A 13035-nucleotide genomic window follows, 5' to 3' on the forward strand; every position below is an offset into this window, starting at 1 on the left:
CCCCATCACCCCACCAAGAGTTCAGGCTTCCCCATCCCGATGGATGGAGCGAGGAAGGGAACAAAGCAAAAACGGGGTGGGGGGGGGACGGGGACGACAGAAACCATCAGAACCAAAAGGTTTTGGGGGGGGGAAGGGGGGGGGGGGGGCAAACCCATCAGCACCCATCTCCCACCCTGAGCGCAGCAGGAGGAGGACGGGGCCGGGGATGGCATCATGGGCACATCCAGCGGGAAGAGGCCGCGCTGAACTCTTGGCTCGGCCCCGGGGGGGCCCTGCCCAGTCTTGTTCTCCTTTAAAGTGCCCTAGATGCACAGAACTCCTAAATAAATAGAATAAAGAGATCGGGTCACCCATCAGCTGCCGCTACTCCGAGTAGCAGCCGTCGAGGCCGATGGCGCTGGGCCGGTCCTTGCCGTAGGGGCAGGAGCTGCCGTTGGGCAGAGCCCCGCAGGCGGCCGTTTTGGCTGCGATGCCGCAGTTCTTGAGGAGGTTGAAGCTGAAGGAGCCGATGGTGTCCTTAGGGGGGAAAGGCTTCATGGTGGACAGGATAAGTGCCAGGCAGTCGGCGACGTCCTTGTTGGGAGCGCACGCCAAGGCTGGGGTATGACCTAGGGCAGAGGAGAGGGCTGAAGGAGCGGTGCCTGCCCCATGGGAGGCGGGGGTCAGGGCAGGTTTCGTCCCCGGCTTGGGGATGAGTTTGGCTTTAGGCAGCAGGAATTGAGGGGCAGGAGCAGCAGGACACAAGCAAAAAGCCCCCACAGCCCCGGCACCACAGGGATATTCCGTAACTCCCGTTATCCTAGCACTTAACCCATAGATATATAACTTATATTCCTCTTCCAACACCCTACTCCCGTTATCCTAGCACTTAACCCATAGATACGTAACTTATATTCCTCTTCCAACACCCTACTCCCGTTATCCTAGCGCTTAACCCATAGATATATAACTTATATTCCTCTTCCAACACCCTACTCCCGTTATCCTAGCGCTTAACCCATAGATACGTAACTTATACTCCTCTTCCAACACCCTACTCACGTTATCCTAGCACTTAACCCATAGATACGTAACTTATATTCCTCTTCAAAGATCCTACTCCCGTTATCCTAGCACTTAACCCATAGATATATAACTTATATTCCTCTTCCAACACCCTACTCCCGTTATCCTAGCGCTTAACCCATAGATATATAACTTATATTCCTCTTCCAACACCCTACTCATGTTATCCTAGCGCTTAACCCATAGATACGTAACTTATATTCCTCTTCCAACACCCTACTCACGTTATCCTAGCACTTAACCCATAGATACGTAACTTATATTCCTCTTCCAACACCCTACTCCCGTTATCCTAGCGCTTAACCCATAGATATATAACTTATATTCCTCTTCCAACACCCTACTCACGTTATCCTAGCACTTAACCCATAGATACGTAACTTATATTCCTCTTCAAAGATCCTACTCCCGTTATCCTAGCACTTAACCCATAGATATATAACTTATATTCCTCTTCCAACACCCTACTCCCGTTATCCTAGCGCTTAACCCATAGATATATAACTTATATTCCTCTTGTAACATCCCACAACCTAAAGGCCCTGCAGCAGAGCAAGAACCCTGCTGGGAGGCAGAGCTTCAGGCCACAACAGCCACTTGCAGGGGAGCCAGTGGCTGAGCCCGGGCTGGGTTTGTGCCTTGGCAGCACCCGGAGGTGCAGCAGGGGAGGCAGGGATGCACTTCCAGGCTGTGGGATCTGGGAATGCCTCCCCAGGGCACCGCTCTCCTCACCTGCAATGCCCCAGGCTGAGAGCCACGGGAAGGACATGGAGCTGCTGCTGAGCGCTTCCCTGGGGAGCACCCAGTACCCATTGGGGACCCTCCACTGACCCCCCCCAGCACCCGTGGGGAACACGCACCTTCTTCATCCACAGCCAGCACAGTGGCCCCTCTGCTGAGCAGGGCCTGCACCACGGTGGCCAACCCATTGCGTGCTGCGATGTGGAGCGGCCTGGGGGGAGCAGGACAAGGCAGGAGCATGAACCCAGGCAGGGCCACAGCATCCCAACCCCATGGACACGCTCCAGGCGTGGGGGCAGAGCGGCTGCAGAAGGACCTGGATGCACGGAGCTGTGCCCAGGCAGGCAGGAAGCCCCCAGCACCCCCTTGGCTGCTGCCACCATCCCCACTGCGTGTCCCCCCCCCCTGCCCCCAGCAAAGCCAGCTCCTCCCCAGCTGCCCCAGTACTCACATCTGCAGAGCACTGTTACTTGCATTGATAAGGCCAAGGTCTTGGGTTTCCCCCAGGATCAACAAGGCACACTTTTCATGGCCCTGGAAAGGAGAGCAGGATGCTCAGGGAGCACGAGCAGGAGCCCTGGGGCTGACCTGGAGCTGCCCCACTGCAATGGGGATGCTCAGGATACAGAAACGTTCCCTAAACCCAACCTCCCCCAGGAGCCACCCCTTTGGCAGGGCTTAGGAAGCCAAACTGCTGCCTCCTCCATCCCCTGCACCCCATGGATGTGCTCATCCCCAGCTCCCGCTGCCACCACGAGCTCAGAGCACCCTCAGGACGTGCTCCAGCCGGAGCTGCTGGGAGCTGAGGGAGCAGCTCCTGCTGCTCTGCTCTGGATGAGACCCCTCTCAAGGGGCAGGTGGCGGTGAGCACGGTGCCCACCTTGCTGCAGGCCAGGTGAAGAGCTGTGTTCTTGTTGACATCCAGCACAGTTATGTTGGCTTTCGCCTGGTACAGCAGGAACTCTGCAACGAGGAGGAGGGCGAAGGTGCTGTGGGGCAGGCGTGGGGCCGAGGCCCCAGAGCAGGCAGGCGGCCCCGCGAGGCTCAGCCCCACGCCGGGGAGCCCAGCACGCACCCACTGCTGCAGAGTGCCCCTTCTCGGAGGCCAGCATGAGCGGGGTCCTCCCCAGCTTGTCGGTCAGGTCCACCTGGGCCTGGTGGCGCAGGAGCAGCTGTAAACCATGGGTGTTGTCTGCAAAGGCAGCAGCGTGAAGGGGAGTCCTGGCGAGGCAAGAGATGGGGTGAGGAGGAGGCTGCAGGGGCATCGGGGTCCCTCCGTGCCAGGGGAAGGGAGCAGGGGGTCCCAGCCATCACCCAAGGCGAGGGGGACACGAGGGAGGGCCGGGGACCAGGCCGCGCTCACCTTCCTTTGGCATCTCTGCTATTCACAATCTTGGCACCCAATGCTTCCAGCAGCATCTCAGCAGTGCCATCCTGGTTGTTAATTCTGATGGTGGGGAGGAGAAGGGAAGGGAGAGCAGGATTAAAGAGCATCGAGACCGCTGCAGCACGCTCCTGGGGTCGTTTAGGGTGAAAGAAGCCTTTTACCCCTCTTGGTGCTCCCCAAACCCAACCCCTGCGTGCTCAATGGGGCCCCAGGTACCACCCTGAGGAGCTGCTGGTGCTGCCCTCACCGAGCCCTTGGTGGGAAGGGCAGGGTCTGGAGCTCCTCCGGGTCCCCTCTCCCCCAGCCCCCAGAGCAGGTCCCAGGTGCTGCTTACACTGCACAGTGCAATGGAGTAAAGGGGTTTCCTTCAAGGTACGCGAATGGGTTGTGTTCAAGTAACAATTCCAGACAATCTTCATGCCCTGCCGAGGGAAGAGGGGGCAGGAGAGCATTAGGGTTAGGTTACCTGAACCCGAACCCATCTGGCCCCGTCCTCACTTGGGACAGCGAGGAGGGGTGGAAGGTGCCCGGAGCAGGAGCGCCCAGAGCGGGGCAGCCTCAGCAATTCCCTGATCCCTCTTTTCCGGTCTCAGTCCTTCCTTAAGGAGACCAAACCCCCCCCATCCTCCCTCCCAGGGGAGCCCTTCCCAAGCGGCTGCGGAGGCCGCGGGGCTCAACACTGCCCCTCACCGCTGTAGGAAGCCCAGTGCATGGGGGAGAAGCCGCTGTAGTCGACCACGGCGTCCAGGGGGTCGGTGGAGAGCGCTGCCTGCAGCAGCGTCCGCAGCACCTCCAAGTGCCCGCAGGCCGAAGCGAAGTGGATCGGGGTCCGGCCCTTGAAGTCCCGGCACAGGACGAAGGCATCGTGGTCCAGCAGCGCGGCCAGGCAGTCCTCACAGCCCGTCACGGCCTGCAGCAGGGCACAGCACCACGGGGCCCAGCTCAGCCTCCAAGCAGCCGGCAGCGGGCAGGGATCCTGCCCCTCTGCTCTGCTCTGCGGGACCCCCCCCCCGGCCCTGCGGTGCTGGGGGCCTCAGGGTAAGGACGTGCAGCTGGAGGGCAGAGGATGCTCAAGGACTGGAGCAGCTCCCATAGGAGCCAGGCTGAGGACGTTGGGGCTGGGGAAGAGCAGCTTCCAGTGCCTGAAGGGGGGTACAAGGATGCTGGGGAGGGACCTGCAGCAGGGACTGGAGCGATGGGACAGGGGGTGATGGGTTCAGAGTGGAACAGGGGGAGTTCAGGTTGGAGATGAGGGAGTTCTTCCCTGTGAGGGTGCTGGGGCGCTGGGATGGGTTGAATGGAGAAGGTTTGGATGCTCCATCGCTGGCAGCGCTCAAGGCCATGTTGGAGCCCCCTGCTCCAGGGGAAGGTGTCGCTGGAACCGGATGACCTCAAGGCCTTTCCCAACCCAAAGCACTCCATGACTCCACGGAGCGACCCGCAGGAGGAGGAGCAGGGGCTCCGAGGGAACGCTCACCCCTCGGTGCAGCGCGGTCCTTCCCCTCTTGTCGGCCGCGTCGGCCGTGGATCCCTTCTCCAGCAGGAGATGGACGCAGTCCACGTGGCCGTTCATGATCGCCAGCATCAGCGGGGTTCTGCAGCGGGGGAAGGCAGCAGGGAGGAGCAGGAGCTCGGCAGTGAGCGGGGCTCAGCCCCAGCCCCCCTGCGAGGGCGCTCGGCCCCGGCCGGACTCACTGGCCGTGGATGTCCATGACGTCGGTGATGTCCGCCCGCTCCCCGCTGTCTATGAGGAGGTGCAGGGAATCCGTGTTCCCGTTGGCAGCTGAAGGCACGAGGGAAGGGGGAATCACTCCTCTATGGACGGCTGAGCACGTCCCTGCCACCGGGAGCCGCATCCTGCCGGGACCCCGGCCCCGTGTGCCCGCCCTGCCCCTCACCTGCAGCGTGGAGAGGGGTCCACTTCCTCTTCCTCTCCTTGACCAGGGCCGAGGCGCCGTGGCTGGTGAGCACCTCCACGCAGTCGGTGGAGCCCCTCTCGGTGGCCAGGTACAGCGCCGTCCGCCCCTTGTGGTCCCGCACGTCCAGGTTCACCAGGGTCTCAGCGAGGGTCTTCAGGGCTTCACAGTGACCATTATAGGCCTGAGGACAAAGCACGCCATGGCAGGGCCCTGCCTGGAGGAGCTGCACCCACCAATGCCCCCCTCTGGGTCCCTCCGTCACCTCTCGCTCCCTGACAAAGCCCTTGGCACATCAGGGACAGGAGGTGGCTCCCAAGGGGGGGTGATATCCCCAACCCAAGGGACGTGGAGCAGGGGCAGCACCTTCCCTCCTGCGCCCTGGTGCTGCAGGGACCAGCCTGGAGCCACCAGGACCCAGCAGGACCCCCCCGTAGCGCCGGGGCTGGGCAGCCCTACTTACAGCTAAGTGCAAAGGGCTGACTGGAATGGTGCTTTCCACGTCCTCCAGGCAGTTGAAAGACATCTCCAGGAGCTGCAAGAGCACAGCACAAAGCCCACAGGTGACCCATGGGGGCTGGGGCTGAGGCTCTGCTTAGGGAAACTGCTCATCTGCTTCACAGGGTTTCACCATGGGGCCCACAGCAAGGCCCTGCAGCCGGTTCTGAGGTCCTGCAGGAGCTCTTCCTTGGCCCTCAGGCAGGGGCACCCCCACAAAGCCCTTTTCCCCTCTCCTCCACGGCCTTCCCAGCACAACGGCTCCCACAGCACAAAGGCTTTACCCCAGCCCTGTCTTGCCCCTAACCCCAGCCCCACGGGATGCTCTCCTGCAGCTCACTCACCAGCTCCAGGTTCTGCCTGTTGCCGTAGGCTGCTGCGTAGTGGACAGCGGTGTATCCCTGCTTATCCCGCAGGGACGGGTCAGCACCATTATCCAGCAGGAATTCCAAACAACTGCAACCAGCAAGAGCAAGGGGAAAGGCTGAGCTATGCAGGGTTGAGCTCAGAGGAGATGCTGTGGTCACCCCCCCCCCACACAAGGCATGGAAGTGAGGACCAGGATGCAGTGAGCCCATCAGACCCCAGGGCTCAGCAGATGGGAGGTGCTCCCAGTGTCCCCAGGCAGGGAAGGGGGGGGCACAGCCACCAAGTGCCACTCACAAGAACGCTTCCTTCATCCTGGACTCCTTCAGTGGCTCCTCCTCAGTGTCGTGGCTGGGTCCTGAATGAGTCTCTGCTCTGGAAGGGCAGGGACCAGGCTCTGTTTGCTGCCACCACCCAGCCCCAGCAGCAGGGAGGAGGCCAGGGCACAGCCGAGCCCGCAGAGGGGCCGGAGCAGCACGAGGGGCCCCCCACCTCCTGTACGTGTCCGAAGCAGCAGCGTAGTGTAAGGGGGTGCAGCCTTTGCAGTCAGCCTCGTTGACGCTGGCTCCTGCTGTCACCAGGGTCACCGTACACTGGTAGCTGCCGTTGGCGGCTGCGTAGTGCAGTGGGGTCCTGGCAAAGGGCAGGGAGAAGGGGCTCAGCACCAAGCCTGGCAGCAAAGGCAGGAGCTGGCTCCAGAGCTGGACCCTTTGGGGTGGGACAGGGGGAAGGAAGCAGCGGCAGGCACCCAATGGGGCTGGATTGTGCCTCTCGGGCTGCTCCGGGGCCTCCAGCACGCTCACCTTCCAAACTTATCCCTCCTCCTCAAGTCAGCACCGCTGCTCAACAGCAAGTTAAGACATTCAACGTTCCTGCAGGAGGAAGGTGGAGGGGGGGGTTACACACCATGGGGACACCGGCTCCTTGTCGTAGCCGTGCCGCAGCGCGGCTCGGAGCCGCCTCTGGGCTGGGGCTGCACACACAAAGCTCTTCCCCAGGTCCTCGGGAGGACTCGACCCCTCGGCAGCATCACTGCAGCCACGTTCCCCCTCTCACAGCCCCACTCCCACCCCTGGGCCATCAGCTCAGGAGCCCTTTAGGAGCCGAGGGGGTGTTTCAGCCCCTTTAAAGGTGGGCGAAGAGCCAGAGAGGGGGTGATGGGATGAGTCAAACAGAACACGGCCCAAAGGCTCCCTTTCCACCCCGGGGCTCTGACCACAAGAACCCTGCACTGGGCAGGGAGGCGGGGGGATGATGCAGAGCTCACCCCCCCGAAGCAGCAGCGTGGAGGCAAGTCCTGCCGAGGTTGTCAGGCGTGTTGATATCGAAGCCTGCAGACAGCACGTGCTCGTTGCTCAGCGAGGACACGATGCTGTACAACTGACCTGTGGGGAGGCAACGGAGCAAGGAGGGTCGGGCTGGGGGGTGGCCCCCCATCCTGTGCCCCCCCCCCTCATGGCAGGAGGAGCCCTTCACTGACCTGAGGAAAGCAGCTTGCGACAACAGTCGGAGAACCCGAAGAGAACAGCTAAGTGCAGGGGGAACATGTCGTGGATCCCACGCCTGCAGGGAAGAGGAGGAGGAGGAGGAGGGCGGCACGGGTCAGCCCAGCCTTCCCGCAGCCTCCAGCCCAGAGGAGCAGGAATCCCCCTCCCTACCTTGCAGTGTCAGCACCATTCGTCATCAAAGTACTTATTAGCAGCTCGTGGCCGTATCTAGCAGCAACGTGGAGGGGGGTATTGCCGTATTTGTCAGCGCAGTCGATCTCGCTGCCTGCAAAGGAGACGCCGAGCGCGGCTCTGCTGCATCCCCACATGGGTGCTGACCCAAACCCGGCCTCCCCCTTGCTCCAGGACGAGGGGATGCTCCGGGCCCGGAGGAGCCCGGCTGAAGGCAGGGGCAGTGCCAAGCACTGCAGCAGCACTGCCTTTGGGGCTGTGACCTGGCTGGAATGGCAGTGCCTTGGGTGCGCACTTGGCTGCCCTTGAGGGCACAGGGCTGGTAACCGGAGAGGCCCCGAGCTCCGGAAGCAGGGGGAGAGGCTGAGGGCAGGCGGGAGCCAGCACTCACCGTTCTGGATGAGGATCTGCGAGCGCGTGAAGCGGCCGTGGATGGCAGCCATGTGCAAGGGGCTCTTCCCTTCCTTACTCTGTGGGGAGCAGAAGCCCCGTCAAGGCCTTCCCATCGCCCTCCCCTTCCTCCCCTACCCCTGCTCCCCCCCAGCCCGCACCTGAAAGTTGACGTCGGCGCCGTTGTTCACCAGGAGCTCGAGGCACAGGGCCCCGTTGGTGGAGACGGCAGCAAAGTGCAGGGGGGTGAAGCCCTTCTCGTTGGGCTGGTTGACGTTGGCGCCGTAGTTGACGAGCTCGTTGGCCACGGCGTCCTGCCCCATGTAACAGGCGATGTGGAGGGCGGTGTTCCCGAAGGTGTTGGGCTCATCGATCTAAGGCAGCGACAAGAGACAAGCCCCGTGGCACGGGGGGCTCCAGAAGCACCCGGAGCCTTCAGGGCCTGCACCCCGAGCTCCTACCTCGACCCCCAGGCGCAGGAGGTGCCGCACGACCTCGACCTGGCCGCTGGCGGCCGCCGTGTGCAGCAGGGTGTAGCCCTTCTTGTCCTTGCACATCACATCGGCCCCCCGCGCCACCAGCAGCTTCAGCACCTCCAAATGCCCTGCGGAAAGGAGCAGTGAGAGCCAGGGAGAGCGAAGCCCCAGCACCCCAAAGAAGGGGGAGCCCCAAGCAGGGGATGGGTTGGAAAGGACGTTAAGGTCAGCCAGGTCCGTGATGATGGGTGAGGAGGCCTCACGCTGGACCCAAGGCTCCAACCTGGCCCTGAGCCCTGCCAGGGATGGAGCATCCAAACCTTCTCCATTCAACCCATCCCAGCGCCCCACCACCCTCGCAGGGAAGAACTTCCTCATCTCCAACCTGAACTCCCCCTGTTCCACTCTGAACCCATCATCCCCTGTCCCATCGCTCCACTCCCTGCTGCAGGTCCCTCCCCAGCATCCTTGTACCCCCTTTCAGCCCCTGGAAGCTGCTCTTCCCCAGCCCCAACGTCCTCAGCCTGGCTCCATACGGGAACACACAAGAACACGGGACAAGCACCCAACATGATCCCCATGGGGAAAACCTACCCAGGAAAGCGGCCCAGTGGATGGGCTGCCGGTCCTTCTTGTCGCAAGTGCTCAGGCTGGCCCCTTTGTTCAACAGCAGGTTCACCATCTGCAGGAGCAGAGGCAATGAGCGGGGCCCTGGGGCCGTGGGGCGGGCAGGGCAGGGCTGGGGGGGTGCCCACCTCGAGGTGGCCGCTGTGCACGGCGTGGTGCAGCGCCGTGCGGCCCGTGCGGTCGGCCACGTTGACGGTGCTCAGCAGCGGGACCATGGCCTCCACGCACTTGGTGGCCCGGTTGGCGGCGGCCACGTGCAGCGGGGTCTGCCAGTGCTTGTCGCGGGCGTTGACGTCCGCCGAGTGCTTCAGGAGGAGGTGCAGGGCCTTCTGCAAGGAGCACAGGGGAAAGGAAAGGGGCTGGAACGCGGGCGGCTGCGGCTCTCCGGGAGCATCTCCCTGCCTGCTCCCGAAGGAAAGGACCCGTTTCCTCTCCTGCCTTCAGGCCCTGGTTCCGTGCTTTCCCCTTAAAAGGCTCTGGGAGTGAGGAGGGAGAAGGGATCTTCCCCACGTGAATCCTCCAGGCTGGAGCTTGGTGGCTGTGGGACCTGCACGAGGCTCACTGAAGCCCCGTCGCAGCTCTTCCCTCCCAGGGCTGGGTGAATGGGTGGGCATCACCTAAACCCAGCGTTGCCAGGAGCAGGATGCGGGCAGGAATCCCTCTGGACCTGCTGGAACAGCCTCAGCACCCTGAGCTCCTGTGTTCAGCGAGCCCAGAAGTGTCCCAGCACACAAACCCCTTCAGCAGAGGCTCACACCCACGGCTGCTGCCCACTGAGCCCATGCAGTCAAGTTACACGGGATGCAGGCGAGAACAAGGAAAGCTTCCCAATGGGATGTGTGGAATCAGCTCCCGAAGGGAAGGGGGAGAAGAGCCCCACCACAGCCTGGATCAGCCCCTGGGGAAGGAGGAAACGCAGCTCCCCAGGCACGGAGCAGCGCTGAGGGTGGGAAGGATCCTACCTCGTGGCGAGAGGCGGCCGCGCGGTGCAAGGGCGTGAGCCAAACCGTGTCCTTGGCGTTGACGTTAGCACCTATGGGAGGAGTGGGGGGGGGTCAGGGCATGGAGAGGAGCCCCACTGCAGCAAGGGGGGGGGGCTTGGGGAGAGCCAGGCCCTGGGATGGGCCAAAGGAAGCACTGGGAGCCGGGGCTGGGGCAGGGACCATGGTGTGGGGTCCAGAGCCAAGGTGCAGCTCCGCTCCTTGCTTTAGGACAAGGATTCCGGAGGCACAGACCCAATGGTTCCTGGTGGGATCTGAGGGGAGAGGCCAGATCTAAGGCAGGGCATCAGGTAGGGAAGGTGGCAAAGCACTCGCGTCCCGCACCCCCAGCGCCTCTGGGGCCCTGTGCTGCTGAGAACTCCCCCCAAAAGGCACGAGCGGCCCAGCCCGGGGCACCCAAGGGTGCTCTGCAGCCCTGAGAGCAGAGCAGAGCACGAAGGCGCCTTGGAGGCAGCGCCAGCAGCCAGCCAGGCCCCCCGGCCTCTACCTGACAGGATGAGGAGCTCGAGGATCGCGACATCTCCCAGGTAGGCAGCAGCGTGCAGCGGCGTTCGGCGCTCTTGGTCCTGAGCGGGGACGGAAGGAACGGGAGGTGGGGATGAGCCTGGGGGGCAGGGAGCTCCCTGCCCCGCTCCAGCCCCCCCTGCGCGCAGCGTCCCGGCATGGGGACAGGGAGAAGCTGCTTCAAAGCCACCAGCTCCTGCGCGCGGAGGGCAGAGCTGAGGCGAGCGGGGTGCGACCACGGCTCCTCAGCCCATCCCGCAGCCACCCAGAAGGGCTGCGGGGTCCGGGTGAGCCGAGGTGGGATCTGATCTGAGCCCGGGCACCTCCCGGGCTGGGGGCTCAAGCCCTGCCTGAGGCTTTCCTCAAGGAACACCCCACGGATCAAAGGCAGGAAGCGAACACGAGGAGCACGACGCGGTCCCAGCCCCGGGTTTGGGGGTTTGGGCACGGAAAACCCAAGGAATTGCTCTGCATTAGGTTAAAATCTGGCAAATTGAGGGGGGGGATTAGGGTTTGGTACCAGCTCGCGCTGCACAAGGAGGGAGGATGGGGAAGTGGCACCCAGCCGGCAACAAGAGCATCCCTAAGGCTTGCACGTGGAATGGGACCAGCTGGGGGTCACTGTGCATGGGAAGGACCCGGAGCACGGCCAGAGGGGAGGGCAGCACCCACCAGGACATTGATGTTCTCCTTCTGGTTCAGCAAGGACCTCACCTCCTCTACATCGCGGTTGAAGATGGCTTGGACCAGAGGAGGCTGCGAAGGGGACGGGGAGCACGCGTGAGGGTGGCTGCAGGGGGGCAGCTTCAACCCGAGCTCCCAGCTCCCCTCGGCCACGTTAAAGCCGTTCCTTCCCCCTTGTCCTGCTCCTGCATCCTTCGCCCAAAGCCGCTCTCCAGGGGTCCCGGGGCTGCTCTGAGCTCTCCCTTGGAGCCGTTTCCACGGGGCTGGGACCGCGGCATCCCCAGCACAGCCCCCAGTGGGTTTCTCCCGAGCTCCCGGAGGGGGATGCTCCCCGCATCCCAGCAGCTCCACACCGGGAACCCCCGGGGTCAGAGGCAACGCCTGAGTCACGGCCCTGGAATGCAGCGGCCTCAGCACCGCTGCTGGATGCTGAACCCCGGCGAAGGGAAGGGGTCCCGAGGGGTCCCGGTGCCCCCGTCGGTGCGAGGGCTGCAGCGGGGCCGGGTCCCCACGGAGAGCGCGGGGGCTCGGTCACCATAAAGGAAAGCAAGGAGGGAGCCCCACCGGAGCCCGGGATCCAGCCCCGGGCCCGGGGCCGGCAGCGCCCAGCTCCCGCATCCGAGCGGGTCTCCATGGACCACGGAGCCACGAGCGGGAGCATCCGGACGAGCTCCCCCGGGCCGGGGATGCTCGGGAACGGCGGCTCCCGAGCGAGGCCTCGCAATGGCAGGGACGGGATCCGGCGCTCCCGCACCCCGAACCCACCCCCAAAGCCCACAGGGGTCCCCCCTGCACCCGGGGCCGCTGCCTCAGCGCGGGGGGGGGGGGGGGGGGCACGGCCGAGGCTCCGGTCCCGGCTCCCATCCGCGCTCCATGGACCGGGGGATGCCCCCGGCCCGGAGCGCGGGTCCCGGCCGCAGCGAGCAGCGGGGCCGGGCCGGGAGGCCCCAGCGCTGGGAGCGGGCCCCGGGCGGGAGCCGCGGCCTGGGGCGGCGGCTGAGGCCGGGCCCGCACTAGGCCGCGCATCCCCGGGCTGGCGTAGCGGCGCGGCCGGGCAGGGCGCGGGGCCCGCGGGGCGGGCGCGGTTGGCGGTACCTGGTCCGTGATGCTGAGAATCCCCATCTCGGGGCCGCCCTCAGCGCGCAGCTCCCGGCATCGGGCTCCGGCCGCGGCGGCTCCGCTCGGGCGGCTCTGGCGGGGCGGGGAGCGCCTGGGCCCGCCCACAGCTCGGGGAGCGGCCGGGCCGCAGCGCCGCCGCCGGCCGGGAGCGCCGGGTGCGAGCCGGGCCCAGAGCCCGAGCTCCCGCCCCGGCCACCGCCGGAGTCCCCCCGCCCCACGGGCGCCGCTGCGAGCCCCGGTCACTGCCCAGCGCGGGCGGAGCCGTGCCCGTGTGCGGGGCCCATCCCCACGGCTGGGAGCGGCCGTCGATGGCAGCAGCCACGTGCGCGGGTGTCACGGGGCACCGGGCACGGCCTCGGGGCCGCCCCGCACGGTGCGGGGGGGGGAAGGAAACGGCCGGGCCCCGGCGCTCCCGTCCGGTACCGGCGCCGGGCACGGGGCTGGGACCCCCCCCCACGGGTCCTGCGGGGTGAACGCGGGGCTGCCACGGGGAGCGGGGCCCCGGGGCCCCGGAGCCCCGGAGCGGGAGCGGGGAAGGAGGGAGGGGGGGGGGTCCCACCGGGGCTCCCCTCGGAGCCG

General features: G+C 64.8%; 1 protein-coding gene across 1 annotated transcript; it reads right to left on the bottom strand.

The window, feature by feature from the left end:
* Positions 1-353: 353 nt before the first annotated feature.
* Positions 354-12572, bottom strand: ANKRD52 (ankyrin repeat domain 52). The gene is made up of 28 exons (XM_057411619.1): positions 12433-12572; positions 11326-11409; positions 10637-10715; positions 10111-10181; positions 9277-9477; positions 9116-9203; positions 8507-8649; positions 8207-8419; positions 8047-8125; positions 7635-7749; positions 7457-7539; positions 7244-7361; positions 6780-6848; positions 6469-6609; positions 6274-6351; positions 5955-6066; positions 5576-5647; positions 5095-5296; positions 4892-4979; positions 4674-4791; positions 3887-4106; positions 3531-3618; positions 3173-3256; positions 2885-3030; positions 2690-2772; positions 2261-2343; positions 1929-2020; positions 354-611 (listed from the first exon to the last, which is right to left on the bottom strand). Exons 1-28 carry the CDS (start codon positions 12457-12459, stop codon positions 367-369), a joined length of 3222 nt encoding a protein of 1073 aa, XP_057267602.1. The 5' UTR covers positions 12460-12572; the 3' UTR covers positions 354-366.
* Positions 12573-13035: the final 463 nt, after the last annotated feature.

The sequence above is a fragment of the Pezoporus wallicus genome, unplaced genomic scaffold (assembly GCF_028554395.1).
Source record: "Pezoporus wallicus isolate ANWC-B61680 ecotype Strahan unplaced genomic scaffold, APGP_CSIRO_Pwel_v1 contig_14643, whole genome shotgun sequence".
Lineage (NCBI taxonomy): Eukaryota > Metazoa > Chordata > Aves > Psittaciformes > Psittacidae > Pezoporus > Pezoporus wallicus.

Excerpts from the sequence above, each read along its gene's own strand:
- ANKRD52 (XM_057411619.1), bottom strand. The coding sequence starts at position 12,459 with ATGGGGATTCTCAGCATCACGGACCAG. Across the intron at positions 6,849-7,243 it reads CACGCTGCTGCTTCGGGGGG|GAACGTTGAATGTCTTAACT; the intron begins GTGAGCTCTGCA and ends TTCCTCCTGCAG. Across the intron at positions 3,031-3,172 it reads AGCAGAGATGCCAAAGGAAG|GACTCCCCTTCACGCTGCTG; the intron begins GTGAGCGCGGCC and ends TTGCCTCGCCAG.